The sequence below is a fragment of the Petromyzon marinus genome, unplaced genomic scaffold (assembly GCF_048934315.1).
Source record: "Petromyzon marinus isolate PM22_M1 ecotype Great Lakes invasive population unplaced genomic scaffold, UKy_Petmar_22M1.pri1.0 PM_Scaffold_249, whole genome shotgun sequence".
Taxonomy (NCBI): Eukaryota; Metazoa; Chordata; class Hyperoartia; order Petromyzontiformes; family Petromyzontidae; genus Petromyzon; species Petromyzon marinus.
In genome coordinates this window covers 2,208-23,780 of record NW_027423223.1, presented here as the reverse complement: position 1 = coordinate 23,780, position 21,573 = coordinate 2,208, and the positions used below count along the sequence as shown (strand labels likewise).

At 58.4% G+C, this 21,573-nt stretch overlaps 1 protein-coding gene across 1 annotated transcript in view; it reads right to left on the bottom strand.

Annotated features, from left to right (window-relative positions):
* LOC142923008 (uncharacterized) overlaps nt 1–20,862 on the bottom strand; it is a 33,635-nt gene extending 12,773 nt beyond the window's left edge. Inside the window, exons 1-10 of the mRNA XM_076063946.1 lie at nt 20,284–20,862; nt 16,209–16,390; nt 12,908–12,997; nt 9,920–10,071; nt 8,190–8,271; nt 6,650–6,872; nt 5,650–5,780; nt 2,187–2,255; nt 995–1,084; nt 797–817 (exon numbers count right to left, since the gene is read on the bottom strand). Coding sequence (XP_075920061.1) covers nt 797–817; nt 995–1,084; nt 2,187–2,255; nt 5,650–5,780; nt 6,650–6,872; nt 8,190–8,271; nt 9,920–10,071; nt 12,908–12,997; nt 16,209–16,390; nt 20,284–20,800 — 1,557 coding nt within the window. The 5' untranslated portion in view covers nt 20,801–20,862. The remainder of the gene's footprint in view (nt 1–796; nt 818–994; nt 1,085–2,186; nt 2,256–5,649; nt 5,781–6,649; nt 6,873–8,189; nt 8,272–9,919; nt 10,072–12,907; nt 12,998–16,208; nt 16,391–20,283) is intronic.
* Between the last annotated feature and the right edge of the window lie 711 nt (nt 20,863–21,573).

The following is a 21,573-nucleotide window of genomic DNA, read 5'->3' as shown; positions in this document are numbered from 1 at the left end:
CACACTCACTCATACACACACACACACTCACTCATACACACTCATACACACACACACACTCATACACACACTCACACACATTCACTCACTCATACAAAGACAAAGATCCCCCATATAGCCTTAACAGACTGTAGGGGCAAGTGCTGTTAGCGAGCACCTATGAAGGCCGGAACGGTACACGAGGGGGTGGGTGGCCAGCACCACGCCCGACCGCCTTTGTCTCCCTAGTGGCAATGTTTACACACCGCACCAGGTACTCATTTGAGGCTGAGTCGACCACTCATACACACACTCACACACACTCATACACACACTCATACACTCACACACACTCACTCATACACACACTCACTCATATACACACACGCACTCACACACACACACTCACACACACACACTCACTCATACACTCACTCATACACACACTCATACACACACTCACACACTCTCACTCATACACTCTCACTCATACACTCACTCACTCACACACTCATACACACACACTCATACACACACACTCATACACACACTCATACACCCACACACACTCACATACACACACTCACACACACTCACACACACATACACACACTCACACATACACACTCACACATACACACACACTCGCTCACACACACACTCACACACTCTCACTCATACACTCACTCACTCACACACACTCATACACTCATACACTCACTCATACACTCACACACACTCACACACACTCACACACACACACTCACACACATTCACACATACACTCACACACACACACTCACTCACACAATCTTACCGGTGGCTCCAAAACGATGAGCTGCAAAGAGACAACATGAAGCGTGATGGTCAACCGCGAGGTGAGTTGTCCGCATGCCCTGCTGCGTCCCGCCACGTTAACGTGGAGTGGGCGATGCGCTGGGGTGCACCGCGGAGCAAGCGAGCATCACGCCGGATGTACTGTGTCCCGTCGCGGTAACGCGGAGTGGGCACTCACGATCATGCCGTGCAGGGGAATGCGTCCGGCCACGGGGAACTGGTTGTGGGCAGTGAGGTCCCGGCGCGTGTAGATGAGGGCGTCCAGGAACTGGACATCGAAGAACACCATCGGAGGGGGGACAGCAGCAGAGGCAAAGGTTCCCCCAGGTAGGCTTGGCAGACTGTCGTGTGTGTACCTGAGTGTGTGTGTGTGTGTACGTGCGTGTGTACCTGAGTGTGTGTGTGTGTACGTGTGTGTGTACCTGTGGTGCATGTGTGTGTACGTGTGTGTGTGTGTGTGTACCCATGTGTGTGTGTGTGTACGTGTATGTGCGTGTGTGTGTATGTATGTGTGTGTACCTGTGGTGCATGTGTGTGTATGTGTGTGTACGTGTGTGTACGTGTGTGTAAGTGTGTGTAAGTGTGTGTCCCTGAGTGTGTGTGTGTACGTGCGTGTGTACCCGTGGTGCATGTGTGTGTACGTGTGTGTACGTGTGTGTGTGTGTACGTGTGTGTGCGTGTGCGTACGTGTGTGTCCCTGAGTGTGTGTGTGTACGTGCGTGTGTACCTGTGGTGCATGTGTGTGTACGTGTGTGTACGTGTGTGTGTGTGTATGTGTGTGTGCGTGTGCGTACGTGTGTGTCCCTGAGTGTGTGTGTGTACGTGCGTGTGTACCTGTGGTGCATGTGTGTGTACGTGTGTGTACGTGTGTGTGTGTGTGTGTACTTCACGTGGCCTCAGGGTGCACATAGCCTGGCACAAGCGTCGTGGTGACGTTACCGCCACTTAGTGGCGAATGGCGGTTGTTGTTGTTGTTGTACGTGTGTGTGTATGTGTGGTGTGTGTGTGTATGGTACATGTGTGCGTGTGTACGTGTGTGTGGTACTTGTGTGTGTGTGTGTGCGAGTACGATTCTAGCTCACGGCTGACACCGGTGACGATTATCTGAACCGGTCCTGGGCCTCCCCTAGGTCGCCTCAGTCTCAAATTAGTTCCTTGGTGCTGTGTGTAGTAAACACCGCCACTGGGGAGACAAAGGCGGCCGGGCGTGGTGCTGGCCACCCACCTCCTCGTGTACCACAGTGCCGGGAGCCTTCACAGGTGCTGCACTCTAACAGCACTTGCCCCTGCAGTCTGTTAGAGGCTACACGGGAGAGCTTTGTCTTTGTGTGTGTGAAGAACCCTCCACCACCTGACGCATCGTCGCTCACCAGGAAGAACATGCGCTGCTGGGGCCCCGAGCGCGTGAGCTTCAAGAGTCGACCCTCACGCACAAACACCTGCGGAGCCACGCACCACAAACACACCGCGTAGCACACACACACCACACAGCACACACGTAGCACACACACACCACGTACCACGCACACAGCACACACGTACCACGCACACACCACGCACACACCACGCACCACGCACCACGTACCACGCACACAGCAAACACGTACCACACACACACCACACACCACACACCACTCACGCACCACGTACCACGCACACACCACGCACCACGCACACACCACGCACCACGCACACACTACGCACCACGCACCACGCACACACCACGCACACACCACGCACGTACCACGCACACACGACACACGTACCACTCATGCACCACGCACCACACACACACACCACGCACCACGCACAATCCACGCACGTACCACGCACACACGACACACGTACCACTCACGCACCACGCATGCACCTCGCACACACCACGCACGTACCATGTACCACACACCGCGCACACACCACGCACGCACGCACCACGTACCACGCACGTACCACGCACGGACCACGCCGCACGCACCACTAAATCTTATCTCTCCAGGTGAGGGCCTACGGAACTGTGTAGCTCTTTTTCAGAAGCCACGTGGCTATCGCAAATGATAGCTCACACGAAGTGGCTCGCGATGATCATCGTCGTCATCACGTGGAAGTTTATAGCGGCAGCAAAATACTCGAAACGTGTAACGTTGATTCTAAACGTGGAGGGGGGGAAAATCGGGGGGATCCGGAGAAAAATCCACGTGACCACGGGGAGAGAGAGAGAGAGACGCTAAGTAAAAATATACAGCAGCAGGCGTCAGGGATGGGATCGAACCCACGACCTCCTGCGTACCAGGCGAGGTAGTCAACATCTCCTAGCCACACACAAATATACAGCAGGGTCGGGATCGAACCCACGTCCTCCTGCGTACCAGGCGAGGTAGTCAACATCTCCTAGCCACATACAAATATACAGCAGGGTCGGGATCGAACCCACGACCTCCTGCGTACCAGGCGAGCTAGACAACATCTCCTAGCCACACACAAATATACAGCAGGCTCGGGATGGAACCCACGACCTCCTGCGTGCCAGGCGAGGGAGCTAACATCTCGTATCTACAAACAAATATACAGCAGGCTCGGGATCGAACCCACGACCTCCTGCGTACCAGGTGATGTAGTCAACATCTCCTAGCCACACACAAATATACAGCAGGGTCGGGATCGAACCCACGACCTCCTGTGTACCAGGCGAGGTAGTCAACATCTCCTAGCCACACACAAATACACAGCAGGCTCGGGATCGAACCCACGACCTCCTGCACGCCAGGCGAGGTAGTTAACATCTCCTAGCCACACACAAATATACAGCAGGGTCGGGATCAAACCCACGACCTCCTGCATGCCAGGCGAGGTATTTAACATCTCCTAGCCACACACAAATATACAGCAGGGTCGGGATCGAACCCACGACCTCCTGCGTACCAGGCGATGTAGTCAACATCTCCTAGCCACACACAAATATACAGCAGGGTCGGGATCGAACCCACGACCTCCTGCACGCCAGGCGAGGTAGTTAACATCTCCTAGCCACACACAAATATACAGCAGGGTCGGGATCGAACCCACGTCCTCCTGCGTACCAGGTGAGGTAGTCAACATCTCCTAGCCACACACAAATATACAGCAGGCTCGGGATCGAACCCACGTCCTCCTGCGTACCAGGTGAGGTAGTCAACATCTCCTAGCCACATACAAATATACAGCAGGGTCGGGATCGAACCCACGACCTCCTGCGTACCAGGCGAGGTAGTCAACATCTCCTAGTCACACACAAATATACAGCAGGGTCGGGATCGAACCCACAACCTCCTGCACACCCAGCGAGGTTGTTAACATCTCCTAGCCACACACAAATATACAGCAGGGTCGGGATCGAACCCACGACCTCCTGCGTACCAGGCGAGGTAGTCAACATCTCCTAGCCACACACACAAATATACAGCAGGGTCGGGATCGAACCCACGACCTCCTGCGTACCAGGCGAGCTAGACAACATCTCCTAGCCACACACAAATATACAGCAGGCTCGGGATGGAACCCACGACCTCCTGCGTGCCAGGCGAGGGATCTAACATCTCGTATCTACAAACAAATATACAGCAGGCTCGGGATCGAACCCACGACCTCCTGCGTACCAGGCGAGGTAGTCAACATCTCCTAGCCACACACAAATATAGAGCAAGGTCGGGATCGAACCCACGACCTCCTGCGTGCCAGGCGAGGTTGTTAACATCTCCTAGCCACACACAAATATACAGCAGGGTCGGGATCGAACCCACGACCTCCTGCGTACCAGGCGATGTAGTCAACATCTCCTAGCCACACACAAATATACAGCAGGGTCGGGATCGAACCCACGACCTCCTGCACGCCAGGCGAGGTTGTTAACATCTCCTAGCCACACACAAATATACAGCAGGCTCGGGATGGAACCCACGACCTCCTGCGTACCAGGCGAGGTAGTTAACATCTCCTAGCCACACACACAAATATACAGCAGGGTCGGGATCGAACCCACGACCTCCTGCACGCCAGGCGAGGTAGTTAACATCTCCTAGCCACACACAAATATACAGCAGGGTCGGGATCGAACCCACGACCTCCTGCGTACCAGGCGAGGCAGTTAACATCTCCTAGCCACACACAAATATACAGCAGGGTCGGGATCGAACCCACGACCTCCTGCGTGCCAGGCGAGGTTGTTAACATCTCCTAGTCACACACAAATATACTGCAGGGTCGGGATCGAACCCACGACCTCCTGCGTACCAGGCGAGGTAGTCAACATCTCCTAGCCACACACAAATATACAGCAGGGTCGGGATCGAACCCACGACCTCCTGCGTACCAGGCGAGGTTGTTAACATCTCCTAGTCGCACACAAATATACTGCAGGGTCGGGATCGAACCCACGACCTCCTGCGTGCCAGGCGAGGTAGTTAACATCTCCTAGTCACACACAAATATACTGCAGGGTTGGGATCGAACCCACGACCTCCTGCGTACCAGGCGAGGTAGTTAACATCTCCTAGCCACACACAAATATACAGCAGGGTCGGGATCGAACCCACGACCTCCTGCGCGCCAGGCGAGGGAGCTAACATCTCCTAGCCACACATAAATATACAGCAAGGTCGGGATCGAACCCACGACCTCCTGCGTGCCAGGCGAGGGAGCTAACATCTCCTAGTCGCACACAAATATACTGCAGGCTCGGGATCGAACCCACGACCTCCTGCGCGTCAGGCGAGGGAGCTAACATCTCCCAGCCAGCGTGGTCCAAGCGGAGGGGGGTGTCAGTCCAGGTGTAAACCCGGCAGCGGGTGGGGTCCCAACCTTGCCAGGAGTGCTCAGCTTGCCGATCCCCACGACGTCGCGACCCAGTGCGGCCAGCTTCTCCGCATTCTCCATTCGAGCCGCCACCTCCTGCGTAACGTCGGTGATGCGCGACACCTCCTGCAGCGCGGCTGGCGGACGCGCACACGCACACACGCACAGACACACACACACACACACGCACACACACACGCACACACACACCGCACACACGCACACACACACACACGCACACACACACACGCACGCACACACGCACAGACACACACACGCACACACACGCACACACACACACACGCACACACGCAAACACACGCACACACACACGCACACACGCACGCGCACGCACGCACGCACACACACGCACACACGCACACACGCACACGCACGCACGCACACACACACACGCGCACGCACACACACACACGCACGCACACACACACGCACGCACACACACGCGCACGCACACACACGCGCACGCACACACACACGCACAGACACGCACACACGCACACACACACACACGCACACACACACACGCACACACACGCACACACACACACACGCGCACGCACACACACACACACGCACACACACACACGCACACACACACACACGCACACACACGCACACACACACACACACACACGCGCACACACGCACGCACACACACACACACACGCGCACACACGCACGCACACGCGCGCAAGATGGCCGTTTGCGGACGTGTAGCTCAACCAAAAGCCTGCGACCGATCGGCCAACCAAACATCAAGATGGCCGCGTGCACGTGCGGCTCAGGCGGAGCGGAGCGGAGCGAGCGATCGACCGACCCCCAGTAAGCAGGATGGCTGTGTGAACGTGCACCTCGACCAGAGCAATGCTACCGGTCGGCCAACCAAACATGAAGATGGCCGCGTGCACGTGCGGCTCAGTCAGGATAATCGGCGATCGATGGGCGCCTGAAACAGGCAAGGGAGGGCCGTGCGGGCCGATCGAACCGGCGCAGTCTCCGCGGTCCGGGTGCTCGTCCGGGTAGTGGGCGCACAGGCGGGCAAGCAACAGCCCGTAGTGAGGCGGCCGCTGCAGGGCCTTCGCGAGGAGACCGCCGCCCGACGGGAGGCACAGCGGCGGGGAGGCGTGGGGGGAGGAGGGCGGCGGCGGCGGCGGCGGCGGCAGCTCCCCCTGCAGGGACTCCAGAGAGAGCAGCAGGGGCAGCTGGGCCTGTGGGTGGGTGGCGGGCGTGGGTGAGCGCGAGTGTAAGAGGTGGAGTGATGACGACGACGATGACGATGATGCTGTGGATGGTGCTGCTTACGATGATGACGATGATGACGATGATGCTGTGGATGGTGCTGCTTACGATGACGACGATGACGATGATGACGATGCTGTGGATGATGCTGCTTACGATGACGACGATGACGATGATGACGATGCTGTGGATGATGCTGCTTACGATGACGCTGACGATGCTGTGGATGATGCTGTGGATGATGCTGCTTGCGATGACGATGATGACGATGCTGTGGATGATGACGATGCTGTGGATGATGCTGCTTACGATGACGACGATGACGATGCTGACGATGCTGTGGATGATGCTGCTTACGATGACGATGATGACGATGCTGTGGATGATGCTGCTTACGATGACGATGATGACGATGCTGTAGATGATGCTGCTTACGATGACGATGATGACGATGCTGTGGTTGATGACGATGCTGTAGATGATGCTGCTTACGATGACGATGATGACGATGCTGTGGATGATGACGATGCTGTAGATGATGCTGCTTACGATGACGATGATGACGATGCTGTGGATGATGCTGCTTACGATGACGATGATGACGATGCTGACAATGCTGTGGATGCTGCTGCTTACGATGATGATGACGATGACGATGATGACGATGCTGTGGATGCTGCTGCTTACGATGACGATGATGACGATGCTGTGGATGATGACGATGCTGCTGTATGATGATGCGGACGACGACGCTGCTGATCATGACGATGCCGCTGACGCTGTTGATGATGACGATGCGTGCCGATGATGCTGCTGATGACGATGTTGATGATGCGATGCGTGCTGATGATGCTGCTGATGATGATGTTGATGATGCATTGCGTGCTCACTGTTACATTGCATTTATGGCTTTTATTTTGGTGATTTCGAAAACGTTTTTTTTGTTTTGGCCATGTTTTTGGTTATTGTAGTACAGAGTTAGACTAATGGCCTTAATCTTAGTTGTCCTGTGGTTGTTGTTGTTGTTGTTTGACTTGCATCCCACTGGGATTTTTGCACACAGCGTTGGTGTACGGTGCTATTTCAGGAATATTTTGATGTTTTTTTCCTGGATTTTCTGTTTGCACAGTCACATAATAATCACTTTAAGATGTTTTTTCTTGTTCATGTTTTTGTTTGTTGTGGTTGCACCCGATTCAAGAGCCGAATGGCTCACAGGGCTGTACCAAATAAATGCAACTATGGAACTATGGGTGCTGATGATGCTGCTGATGATGCGTTTTCACCTTCAGGGTTTGAATGAAGTGGACGAGGATGTCTCCAATTCTTTGGAAGTCTCCTTTGAGGTGGGCATTGGACCTCCCTTCCCTGGGGAAAAGACAAAAGTCCCCCGTGTAGCCTCTAACAGACTGCTGGGGCAAGTGCTGTTAGTAGCGAGTAGTAGCAGCACCTGTGAAGGTAGACACAGACAAAGATCCCCCGTGTAGCCTCTAACAGACTGTAGGGGCAAGTGCTGTTAGTAGCGAGTAGCAGCAGCACCTGTGAAGGTAGACACAGACAAAGATCCCCCGTGTAGCCTCTACAGACTGCTGGGGCAAGTGCTGTTAGTAGCGAGTAGCAGCAGCACCTGTGAAGGTAGACACAGACAAAGATCCCCCGTGTAGCCTCTAACAGACTGTAGGGGCAAGTGCTGTTAGTAGCGAGTAGCAGTAGCACCTGTGAAGGTAAGACACAGACAAAGATCCCCCGTGTAGCCTCTACAGACTGTAGGGGCAAGTGCTGTTAGTAGCGAGTAGCAGCAGCACCTGTGAAGGTAGACACAGACAAAGATCCCCCGTGTAGCCTCTAACAGACTGCTGGGGCAAGTGCTGTTAGTAGCGAGTAGCAGCAGCACCTGTGAAGGTAGACACAGACAAAGATCCCCCGTGTAGCCTCTACAGACTGCAGGGGCAAGTGCTGTCAGTAGCGAGTAGCAGCAGCACCTGTGAAGGTAGACACAGACAAAGATCCCCCGTGTAGCCTCTACAGACTGCTGGGGCAAGTGCTGTTAGTAGCGAGTAGCAGCAGCACCTGTGAAGGTAGACACAGACAAAGATCCCCCGTGTAGCCTCTAACAGACTGTAGGGGCAAGTGCTGTTAGTAGCGAGTAGCAGCAGCACCTGTGAAGGTAAGACACAGACAAAGATCCCCCGTGTAGCCTCTACAGACTGTAGGGGCAAGTGCTGTTAGTAGCGAGTAGCAGCAGCACCTGTGAAGGTAGACACAGACAAAGATCCCCCGTGTAGCCTCTAACAGACTGCTGGGGCAAGTGCTGTTAGTAGCGAGTAGCAGCAGCACCTGTGAAGGTAGACACAGACAAAGATCCTCCATGTAGCCTCTAACAGACTGTAGGGGCAAGTGCTGTTAGTAGCGAGTAGCAGCAGCACCTGTGAAGGTAGACACAGACAAAGATCCCCCGTGTAGCCTCTAACAGACTGTAGGGGCAAGTGCTGTTAGTAGCAAGTAGCAGCAGCACCTGTGAAGGTAGACACAGACAAAGATCCCCCGTGTAGCCTTTAACAGACTGTAGGGGTAAGTGCTGTTAGTAGCGAGTAGCAGCAGCACCTGTGAAGGTAGACACAGCCAAAGATCCCCCGTGTAGCCTCTACAGACTGTAGGGGCAAGTGCTGTTAGTAGCGAGTAGCAGCAGCACCTTTGAAGGTAGACACAGACAAAGATCCTCCATGTAGCCTCTAACAGACTGCTGGGGCAAGTGCTGTTAGTAGCGAGAAGCAGCAGCACCTGTGAAGGTAGACACAGACAAAGATCCCCCGTGTAGCCTCTAACAGACTGTAGGGGCAAGTGCTGTTAGTAGCGAGTAGCAGCAGCACCTGTGAAGGTAGACACAGACAAAGATTCCCCATAGGGGGAAGGGGAGAGGAGGAGGAGGTGGGAGAGGAGGGAGAGGTGGACGGGGACAGAGACACACAAGGATGACGGAGTGGACTGGCGATGCCAGGGTGCTCCCCGTCCCTACCAGAGCGCCATCCGCTGCTCCACGCGGCGCAGGAAGGCCTCGTGGAGCAGCTGCAGAGTAGCGATGGCGGACAGCAGCGGCGGTGGCGGCTGGGCAGCAGCAGCAGCAGCACTCGCTCCACTGTCCGTCACTCCACCTCCACCACCCAGACACTGGACAGAAAACACAAACCTTCTTCCCCACAGTCACCGCTCACCTCTCTCCTCTCGCGTCTCCTCCTCCTTCCTGGCTGCCTGCCTGGCTGCCTGCCTGGCTGGCTGCGTGGCATAGCCACTGAGAACCTGGGTTCTAGGTTAAAGCCCTGGGTCTGGGTCTCTCTCTCTCTCTGGGAGTTCACGATGGCCGTGTCATAGCCACTGAGAACCTGGGTTCTAGGTTCAAGCCCTGGGTCTGGGTGTCTGTCTGGTGGTTCACGATGGCCGTGTCAGAGACACTGAGATGCTGGGGTCAAGGTTCAAGCCCTGGGTCTGGGTGTCTCTCTCTGGGGGTTCACGATGGCCGTGTCATAGCCACTGAGAACCTGGGTTCTAGGTTCAAGCCCTGGGTCTGGTTGTCTCTCTCTCTCTGGGGGTTCACGATGGCCGTGTCAGAGACACTGAGAACCTGGGTTCTAGGTTCAAGCCCTGGGTCTGGGTGTCTCTCTGGGGGTTCACGATGGCCGTGTCAGAGACACTGAGATGCTGGGGTCAAGGTTCAAGCCCTGGGTCTGGGTGTCTCTCTCTCTGGGGGTTCACGATGGCCGTGTCATGGCCACTGAGAACCTGGGATCTAGGTTCAAGCCCTGGGTCTGGGTGTCTCTCTCTCTCTCTCTCTGGGAGTTCACGATGGCCGTGTCATGGCCACTTTGAACCTGGGATCTAGGTTCAAGCCCTGGGTCTGGGTGTCTCTCTCTCTCTGGGAGTTCACGATGGCCGTGTCATAGCCACTGAGAACCTGGGTTCTAGGTTCAAGCCCTGGGTCTGGGTGTCTCTCTCTCTCTCTGGGAGTTCACGATGGCCGTGTCATGGCCACTGAGAGCCTGGGTTCTAGGTTTAAGCCCTGGGTCTGGGTGTCTCTCTGGTGGTTCACGATGGCCGTGTCAGAGACACTGAGATGCTGGGGTCAAGGTTCAAGCCCTGGGTCTGGGTGTCTCTCTCTGGGGGTTCACGATGGCCGTGTCATAGCCACTGAGAACCTGGGTTCTAGGTTCAAGCCCTGGGTCTGGTTGTCTCTCTCTCTCTGGGGGTTCACGATGGCCGTGTCAGAGACACTGAGAACCTGGGTTCTAGGTTCAAGCCCTGGGTCTGGGTGTCTCTCTGGGGGTTCACGATGGCCGTGTCAGAGACACTGAGATGCTGGGGTCAAGGTTCAAGCCCTGGGTCTGGGTGTCTCTCTCTCTGGGGGTTCACGATGGCCGTGTCATGGCCACTGAGAACCTGGGATCTAGGTTCAAGCCCTGGGTCTGGGTGTCTCTCTCTCTCTCTCTCTGGGAGTTCACGATGGCCGTGTCATGGCCACTTTGAACCTGGGATCTAGGTTCAAGCCCTGGGTCTGGGTGTCTCTCTCTCTCTGGGAGTTCACGATGGCCGTGTCATAGCCACTGAGAACCTGGGTTCTAGGTTCAAGCCCTGGGTCTGGGTGTCTCTCTCTCTCTCTGGGAGTTCACGATGGCCGTGTCATGGCCACTGAGAGCCTGGGTTCTAGGTTTAAGCCCTGGGTCTGGGTGTCTCTCTCTCTCTCTGGGGGTTCACGATGGCCGTATCATAGCCACTGAGAACCTGGGTTCTAGGTTCAAGCCCTGGGTCTGGGTGTCTCTCTCTCTCTCTGGGGGTTCACGGTGGCCGTGTCATAGCCACTGAGAGCCTGGGTTCTAGGTTCAAGCCCTGGGTCTGGGTGTCTCTCTCTCTCTCTCTCTGGAAGTTCACGATGGCCGTGTCATAGCCACTGAGAGCCTGGGTTCTAGGTTCAAGCCCTGGGTCTGGGTGTCTCTCTCTCTCTCTGGGGGTTCACGATGGGCGTGTCATAGCCACTGAGAACCTGGGTTCTAGGTTCAAGCCCTGGGTCTGGGTGTCTCTGTGGGGGTTCACAATGGCCGTATCATAGCCACTGAGAACCTGGGTTCTAGGTTCAAGCCCTGGGTCTGGGTGTCTCTCTGGGGGTTCACGATGGCCGTGTCATAGCCACTGAGAACCTGGGTTCTAGATTCAAGCCCTGGGTCTGGGTGTCTCTGTGGGGGTTCACGATGGCCGTATCATAGCCACTGAGAACCTGGGTTCTAGGTTCAAGCCCTGGGTCTGGGTGTCTCTCTGGGGGTTCACGATGGCCGTGTCAGAGACACTGAGATGCTGGGGTCAAGGTTCAAGCCCTGGGTCTGGGTGTCTCTCTCTCTCTCTGGGGGTTCACGATGGCCGTGTCATAGCCACTGAGAACCTGGGTTCTAGGTTCAAGCCCTGGGTCTGGGTGTCTCTCTGGGGGTTCACGATGGCCGTATCATAGCCACTGAGATGCTGGGGTCAAGGTTCAAGCCCTGGGTCTGGGTGTCTCTCTCTGGGAGTTCACGATGGCTGTGTCATAGCCACTGAGAACCTGGGTTCTAGGTTCAAACCCTGGGTCTGGGTCTCTCTCTCTCTCTCTGGGGGTTCACGATGGCCGTGTCATAGCCACTGAGAACCTGGGTTCTAGGTTCAAGCCCTGGGTCTGGGTCACTCTCTGGGGGTTCACGATGGCCGTGTCAGAGACACTGAGAACCTGGGGTCAAGGTTCAAGCTCTGGGTCTGGGTGTCTCTCTGGGGGTTCACGATGGCCGTGTCAGAGACACTGAGATGCTGGGGTCAAGGTTCAAGCCCTGGGTCTGGGTCTCTATCTCTGGAGGTTCACGATGGCCGTATCATAGCCACTGAGATGCTGGGGTCAAGGTTCAAGCCCTGGGTCTGGGTCTCTATCTCTGGGAGTTCACGATGGCCGTGTCGGAGTGACCCAGACACAGGGGGGAGGGGGTTGACCTCTGACCGTGACGATGGCTGCCAGGTCACGCTGGTAGGTCCGCTCCGTGGCCAGAAGCTCCTTGGTGATGAAGTAGGCCCGGTCTGCCGGCACACGCTGCGCAAGACAACAAAGGCAAAGGTCCCCCGTGTAGCCTCAACAGACTGCAGGGACAAGTGCTGTTAGTAGCAAGTAGCAGCACCTATGAAGGTAGATACAGACAAAGATCCCCCGTGTAGCCTCTAACAGACTGCAGGGGCAAGTGCTGTTAGTAGCGAGTAGCAGCAGCACCTATGAAGGTAGACACAGACAAAGATCCCCCGTGTAGCCTCTAACAGACTGCAGGGGCAAGTGCTGTTAGTAGCGAGTAGCAGCACCTGTGATGGTAGAACACAGACAAAGATCCCCCGTGTAGCCTCTAACAGACTGTAGGGGCAAGTGCTGTTAGTAGCGAGTAGCAGCAGCACCTGCGAAGGTAGATACAGACAAAGATCCCCCGTGTAGCCTCTAACAGACTGCAGGGGCAAGTGCTGTTAGTAGCGAGTAGCAGCAGCACCTGTGAAGGTAGACACAGACAAAGGTCCCCCGTGTAGCCTCTAACAGACTGCTGGGGCAAGTGCTGTTAGTAGCGAGTAGCAGCAGCACCTGCGAAGGTAGACACAGACAAAGATCCCCCGTGTAGCCTCTAACAGGCTGTAGGGGCAAGTGCTGTTAGTAGCGAGTAGCAGCAGCACCTGTGAAGGTAGACACAGACAAAGATCCCCCGTGTAGCCTCTAACAGACTGCAGGGGCAAGTGCTGTTAGTAGCGAGTAGCAGCAGCACCTGCGAAGGTAGACACAGACAAAGATCCCCCGTGTAGCCTCTAACAGGCTGTAGGGGCAAGTGCTGTTAGTAGCGAGTAGCAGCAGCACCTGTGAAGGTAGACACAGACAAAGATCCCCCGTGTAGCCTCTAACAGACTGCAGGGGCAAGTGCTGTTAGTAGCGAGTAGCAGCAGCAGCACCTGTGAAGGTAGACACAGACAAAGATCCCCCGCCTTTGCCTCCCCAGTGGCGATGTTTACTGCACACCGCACCAGGTACTCATTTGAGGCCGAGTCGACCTAGGGGAGGAGGCCCAGGACCGGTTCAGAGAATCGTCACTGCCGGTGTTGGCCGTGGCCGTGAGGGGGAGTTGGGCCCGGGGTCTGTGCCGGGATCGTAGCGCAGCGCCTTCAGCTGCTCACACCGCCACATAAGTCGCGGTGACGTCGCCACGGCGCTTGTGCCAGGCTAGGTGCACCTTGAGGCCCGTCACGTGAAGTGTGGAAAGCTCGCTGATGGCGGGTCACGTGACAGAGCCAGCAGGTGCCATGGGTCGACTACGTTGACTGGCTGATGCACCACCTGTGCTCCCTACTGTGCCAGGCTAGGTGCAGGAGGTCATGTGACAGACCCAGCAGGTGCCATGGGTCCACTACGATGACTGGCTGATGCACCACCTGTGCTCCCTACTGTGCCAGGCTAGGTGCAGGAGGTCACGTGACAGACCCAGCAGGTGCCATGGGTCGACTACGCTGACTGGCTGATGCACCACCTGTGCTTCCTACTGTGCCAGGCTAGGTGCAGGAGGTCACGTGACAGAGCCAGCAGGTGCCATGGGTCGACTACGTTGACTGGCTGATGCACCACCTGTGCTCCCTACTGTGCCAGGCTAGGTGCAGGAGGTCACGTGACAGACCCAGCAGGTGCCATGGGTCGACTACGCTGACTGGCTGATGCACCACCTGTGCTTCCTACTGTGCCAGGCTAGGTGCAGGAGGTCACGTGACAGACCCAGCAGGTGCCATGGGTCGACTACGTTGACTGGCTGATGCACCACCTGTGCTCCCTACTGTGCCAGGCTAGGTGCAGGAGGTCATGTGACAGACCCAGCAGGTGCCATGGGTCCACTACGATGACTGGCTGATGCACCACCTGTGCTCCCTACTGTGCCAGGCTAGGTGCAGGAGGTCACGTGACAGACCCAGCAGGTGCCATGGGTCGACTACGCTGACTGGCTGATGCACCACCTGTGCTTCCTACTGTGCCAGGCTAGGTGCAGGAGGTCACGTGACAGACCCAGCAGGTGCCATGGGTCGACTACGTTGACTGGCTGATGCATCACCTGTGCTCCCTACTGTGCCAGGCTAGGTGCAGGAGGTCACGTGACAGACCCGCAGGTGCCATGGGTCGACTACGTTGACTGGCTGATGCACCACCTGTGCTCCCTACTGTGCCAGGCTAGGTGCAGGAAGGAGGTCACGTGACAGACCCAGCAGGTGCCATGGGTCGACTACGTTGACTGGCTGATGCACCACCTGTGCTCCCTACTGTGCCAGGCTAGGTGCAGGAGGTCACGTGACAGAGCCAGCAGGTGCCATGGGTCGACTACGTTGACCGGCTGATGCATCACCTGTGCTCCCTACTGTGCCAGGCTAGGTGCAGGAGGTCACGTGACAGAGCCAGCAGGTGCCATGGGTCGACTATGTTGACTGGCTGATGCACCACCTGTGCTCCCTACTGTGCCAGGCTAGGTGCAGGAGGTCACGTGACAGACCCAGCAGGTGCCATGGGTCGGCTGACTGACTTGTGGATGCACCACCTCCTGTGCCCCCCCCGCCCCACACTGCGCCAACTCGCTGCGTTTTATCCGCCGCTCGTTGTTGTGAGCGTCGCTCCTCCGCCCTCCGTTGTTGCTGGAGGGCGACTGCCTCCGACTGCCCAGCAGCAGCAGCAGCGGCGTCCTTCACGAGCCTCCCCCTCCGCAGAGGCCGACCCTGACACCGCTGGTACCGCTCATCGGCAAGTCCACTCAGCGATGCTGACCATCACCGTCCACGCACCCTCCTCCTCCGATGATGATGATGATGATTTGAGCGATGATGATGATGATATAGGAATAGGCTTTACCCTTTTAACTGGCACAAAAACTGACACCTTTATTCAAGACATCGTGTTTGCAATGACCACAACACAAGCAGTCAAAATGCAAACAAAAAAAGACAACTCTGATAATAATATTGGCACTTGTCCTTGAATTTGATTGGTCCACACCCGAGACAGCTTTTCTTAGAGCCTAGTGCCAATATTATTATCAGAGTTGTCTTTTTTGTTTGCATTTTGACTGCTTGTGTTGTGGTCATTGCAAACACGATGCCTTGAATAAAGGTGTCAGTTTTTGTGCCAGTTAAAAGGGTAAAACCTATTCCTATATCTTGTTACTGGCAAAGGAGGTTCTCATGATGATGTTAGTGACGACGCTGACGTTCGTGATGGCAGTGCCGCTCCACCATCATCGCCCACCCACCTTGCGATGCCCCCCGCTTACGACGCCTCCGGCGTCCTCGTCCGTGCGGGAGCTGCAGCCGCTCACGTCGCTGAGGCACGGCGAGAGCGACGGGGGCGACGGCGACGCGGAGACGTCGTCCGGGCGCCAGGGGGACGCGGCGGAGACACGTGGCGGAGACGCGGCCACCGGCCAGCGTCCCGCTGAGAGACACGGAGAGAGGGAGAGAGGCAGGGAGAGAGACAGGGAGACAGGGAGAGAGAGACACGGCCACCGGCCAGCGTCCCGCTGAGAGACAGGGAGAGGGAGAGAGGGAGAGGCAGGGAGAGAGACAGGGAGACAGGGAGAGAGAGACACGGCCACCGGCCAGCGTCCCGCTGAGAGACACGGAGAGAGGGAGAGAGGGAGAGAGACAGGGAGACAGGGAGAGAGACACGGAGAGAGAGAGAGGGAGAGGGAGGGAGAGAGGCCACGAGACGGGGAGAGAAACAGGGAGAGGCGAGGAGAGAGACAGGGAGAGAGACGGGGAGACAGGAGGGAGGCAAGGAGAGAAACGGGGAGACAGGAGAGAGACACGGAGAGAGACGGGGAGACAGGAGAGAGACACGGAGAGAGACACGGAGAGAGACGGGGAGACAGGGAGAGAGAGACACGGAGAGAGACAGGGAGAGAGACAGGGAGACAGGAGAGTGACACGGAGAGAGACACGGAGCGAGAGGGAGAGAGAGAGGGAGGGAGAGAGGCCACGAGACGGGGAGAGAAACAGGGAGAGGCGAGGAGAGAGACAGGGAGAGAGACGGGGAGACAGGAGGGAGGCAAGGAGAGAAACGGGGAGACAGGAGAGAGACACGGAGAGAGACGGGGAGACAGGAGAGAGACACGGAGACAGGAGAGAGACACGGAGAGAGACACGGAGAGAGACGGGGAGACAGGGAGAGAGAGACACGGAGAGAGACAGGGAGAGAGAGGGAGAGAGAGAGGGAGGGAGAGAGGCCACGAGACGGGGAGAGAAACAGGGAGAGGCGAGGAGAGAGACAGGGAGACAGGAGAGAGACACGGAGAGAGACAGGGAGACAGGAGGGAGGCAAGGAGAGAAACGGGGAGACAGGAGAGAGACACGGAGAGAGACGGGGAGACAGGAGAGAGACAAGGAGACAGGGAGACAGGAGAGAGACACGGAGAGAGACAGGGAGACAGGAGAGAGACACGGAGAGAGACAGGGAGACAGGAGGGAGGCAAGGAGAGAAACGGGGAGACAGGAGAGAGACACGGAGAGAGACGGGGAGACAGGAGAGAGACAAGGAGACAGGGAGACAGGAGAGAGACACGGAGAGAGACAGGGAGACAGGAGAGAGACACGGAGAGAGACAGGGAGACAGGAGAGAGACACGGAGAGAGACAGGGAGACAGGAGAGAGACAGGGAGACAGGAGAGAGAGACGGAGAGAGACAGGGAGACAGGAGGGAAACACGGAGAGAGACAGGGAGACGGGAGGGAGACACGGAGAGAGACAGGGAGACAGGAGAGAGACACGGAGAGAGACAGGGAGACAGGAGAGAGGCAAGGACGGGAGGAGGACAGGGACAGGAGCGAGGGACGCGTCTCTCCGTGTGTGGGGATGGCGTGGGACGGTCGGGAGGGTTGAGTTGGGAACCAGGGACCAGATCAACGTCTCAAACCCACACCCTTCACGTCAACACCACCACCACCACCACCGCCATCATCGTCACCACCACCACCATCATCATCGCCACCATCAACCTCTCACGCCACGTGGACGTCGCGTGAGCGAGAGCGGTGTGGGCCCTGGAGGAGTCTGCTCTTGTCTCTGTCTGGAGGAGGCGGTAGCGGTGTGAGTCACAGGGAGGTGATGAGGACGATGATGCAGTTGGGTGGACACAGATACCCATCTACTCACCCACCCACCTAGCCACCCACTCATTCAGCCACCCAACCACCCTCCCATCCACCCATCCACCCAACCACCCAGCCACTCATCCAACCACGCACCCACCCATTCAGCCACCCAACCACCCACCCACCCAGCCACCCACCCACCCATTCAGCCACCCAACCACCCACCCAGCCACCCACCCACCCATTAAGTCACCCAACCACCCACCCATTCAGCCACCCAAACACCCACCCACTCAGCCACCCACCCACCCACCCACTCAGCCACCCACCCATTCAGCCACCCAACCACCCACCCACCCAACCATCCAGCCACCCACCCACCCAGCCACCCACCCAACCACCCACCCAGCCACCCACCCACCCACCCAACCATCTGAGACCACGTGTGACACCCCGGTGTAGAGGCGACGGCGTGTTTATTGTCAACAGCGACTTTGGCACCGTCCGTTCGAACAAACAAATAAAATAGAACCATACAAAAACCACACGCGGATAAGGCCACCTCCTTGCCCCCTGTGGGACGCCCACCACCGTCTACGGGGGGGGGGGGTGGGGGCCAAGCGCTGACGTCAGCGAGGCGACGTCGCCACGTGGCAGGGGGCCACGGGGGACGCAGAGCGGCCGAGCCGACCTCCGACCCCAAGCGGGCCGCCGCCCGGAGCCTTGAGAGCCCAGGGCGGCAGGCCGCCGCCGTCCACCTCGTCGTCCACCTCGTCGTCCACCTCGTCGTCCACCTCGTCGTCCACCTCGTCGTCCACCTCGTCGTCCACCTCGTCGTCCACCTCGTCGTCCGCCTCGTCGTCCACCTCGTCGTCCGCCTCGTCGTCCGCCTCGTCGTCCACCTCGTCGTTCGCCTCGTCGTCCACCTCGTCGTAAGACCGGGCGCTCGACGAGCAGCGGTCCGAGTTGGTGAGCAGGAGGCCGAGGCCGCGGGAGGCGCCGAGGGCCGGGAACGCCGCCGGGAAGGATCGCTCCGACGACGCAGGGAAGTTGAGGAGCGAGCAGGGGGGCGAGTCCGCGGGGAGCGGGGGAGGAAGAGGTGGGTGGGGGGCAGCAGTCCCCCACCCACCGCTCCTCATCATCATCAACATCGTCGTCATGGTGACGCCGTCGTCGTCGTCAACGGCCTCCTCCTCCTCGTCCTCCTCCTCGTCCTCGTCGTCGTCCTCGTCGTCGAAGGAGCTGGGCCACGATCGATCGAACGCGGCCAGCAGCCCGTCGTCTCGCAACGAGGTGATGTCGGAAACGATGGTGCCGTCGCCCCCGCCGCCCCCGCCGCCCCCGCCGCCCCCGCCGCCCCCGCCGCCCTCGCCGCCCTCGCCGCCCTCGCCGCCCTCGCCGCCCTCGCCGCCCCCGTCGCCCTCGTCGCCCTCGTCGCCCCCGTCGCCCCCGTCGCCCCCGTCGCCCTCGCCGCCCTCGCCGCCCTCGCCGCCCTCGCCGCCCTCGTCGCCCTCGCCGCCCTCGCCGCCCTCGTCGCCCTCGCCGCCCTCGTCGCCCTCGCCGCCCTCGTCGCCCGGTAAGTGGTAGCGGTGGGAGGAGCAGCGATGGGCACCGCGACCGTCAACGTCACCGCCGGCGTCCAGGTCGTCGTCAACATCGCGCTCGGGGTTCGGCAAGCGGTGCCGGCGGGAGACGGAGCGGTGGACGGCGCCGCAATCACCGCCGCAATCACCGCCGCAATCACCGCCACAATCACCGCCGCAATCACCGCCACAATCACCGCCGCAACCACCACCACGGCCGCCACCCCCGCAGCTAGCCAAGCGGTACCGTGCACAGATGGAGGCGCGGAAAACACCAACACCACCACCATCACCATCACCACCACCATCACCATCACCACCACCATCACCATCACCACCACCATCACCACCACCACCACCATCACCATCACCACCACCATCACCACCACCATCACCATCACCGCCACCATCACCGCCACCATCACCAACACCGCCACCATCACCGCCACCATCATCACCACCATCACCGCCATCACCGCCACCATCACCGCCACCATCACCGCCACCATCACCATCACCGCCACCATCACCGCCACCGCCACCATCACCGCCACCATCACCGCCACCGCCACCTTCGCTCGGCGAGACGACATTGTCGTGCGAGGAGGAGGAGGAGGAGGAGGAGGAGGAGTTGGTCACGTGGGCCGCTGGCTCACCTCTCCCGGCCGGTGACGGAACCCCGGCGGACGACGACGAGGAGGAGGAGGAGGTGGAGGAGACCGACGATGGCGACGCGCGGAGGGCGCCGCTGCCCCTCCTCCTCGCGCCATCGTCCACCTCGTCAGCGTCGCCCGGCGTCAGCCGCCCCGCGGTGCCGTGCCGGTGCGGGCAATGTTCGCGCTGCTGTTGTGGTTGTTGTGGTCGTGGTTGTTGTTGTGGTTGTTGTGGTTGTTGTTGTTGTTGTTGTGGTTGCTGCTGCTGCTGCTGCTGCAGGTGGTGGTGGTGGTGGGGCAGCTGGCGAGGATGTTGACGGTGAGGGGGGCTGTGCGGCGAGGAGGCGAGAGCCGGCGACGACGGCGACTCGGGCCGGGAGCCGGCGTTGCCGGAGCCGGCGTCGCCGGAGCCGGCGTCGCCGGAGCCGGCGTCGCCGGAGCCGGCGTCGCACGAGTGGAGATGCGGCGAGGAGAGGAGAAGCGCCCCGTACGAGAAGCTTGAACTCTGCACCCGAATCATTCGACGGTTCAATCAACGATTCATCTGGCGGGAGATTCATTCCCCCTGGGCGATTCGTTCAGCGAGTGACTCACCGAGCGGCTCATTCGACCGAGTGATTCATTCGCCGATTCATTCATCGAGCGATTCCTTCGCCGAGTTATTCATTCGGTGATTGTCATTCGTTCAGCGCTTCGCTCGCAGCGCGCAGTAAACGTCGCTCACTGGGGGAGACAAAGGCGGCCGGGCGTGGTGGTGCTTACCAACACAGCAGCAGCTGCTGCTGCTGCTGCTCGCTACTTACCAACAGCACCTGCCCCCCACCCCCAACAGCCGGTTTGAAGGCTATACGGGGGGACCTTTTGTCTTTGCGTGTGAGAGCGTGCACCTAGCCCGGCACAAGCGCCGTGGCGAATGACGGATGTTAGGGTTGCGTGCGCACGCGCGCGCGTGTGTGTGTGGATGGATGGTGATGGTGGTGTTGCGGTGGTGGTGTGGTGATGGTGGTGGTGATGGTGGTGTGTGGCGGTGGTGGTGTGTGGTGGTGGTGGTGTGTGGTGATGGTGGTGTGTGGCGGTGGTGTGTGGTGGTGTGTGGCAGTGGTGGTGTTTGGCGGTGGTGGTGTGTGGCGGTGGTGGTGTGTGGTGTGTGGTGGTGTGTGGTGTGTGGTGGTGTGTGGTGGTGGTGGTGTGTGGTGGTGGTGGTGTGTGATGGTGTGTGGCGGTGGTGGTGTGTGGCGGTGGTGGTGTGTGGTGATGGTGGTGTGTGGCGGTGGTGGTGTGTGGCGGTGGTGG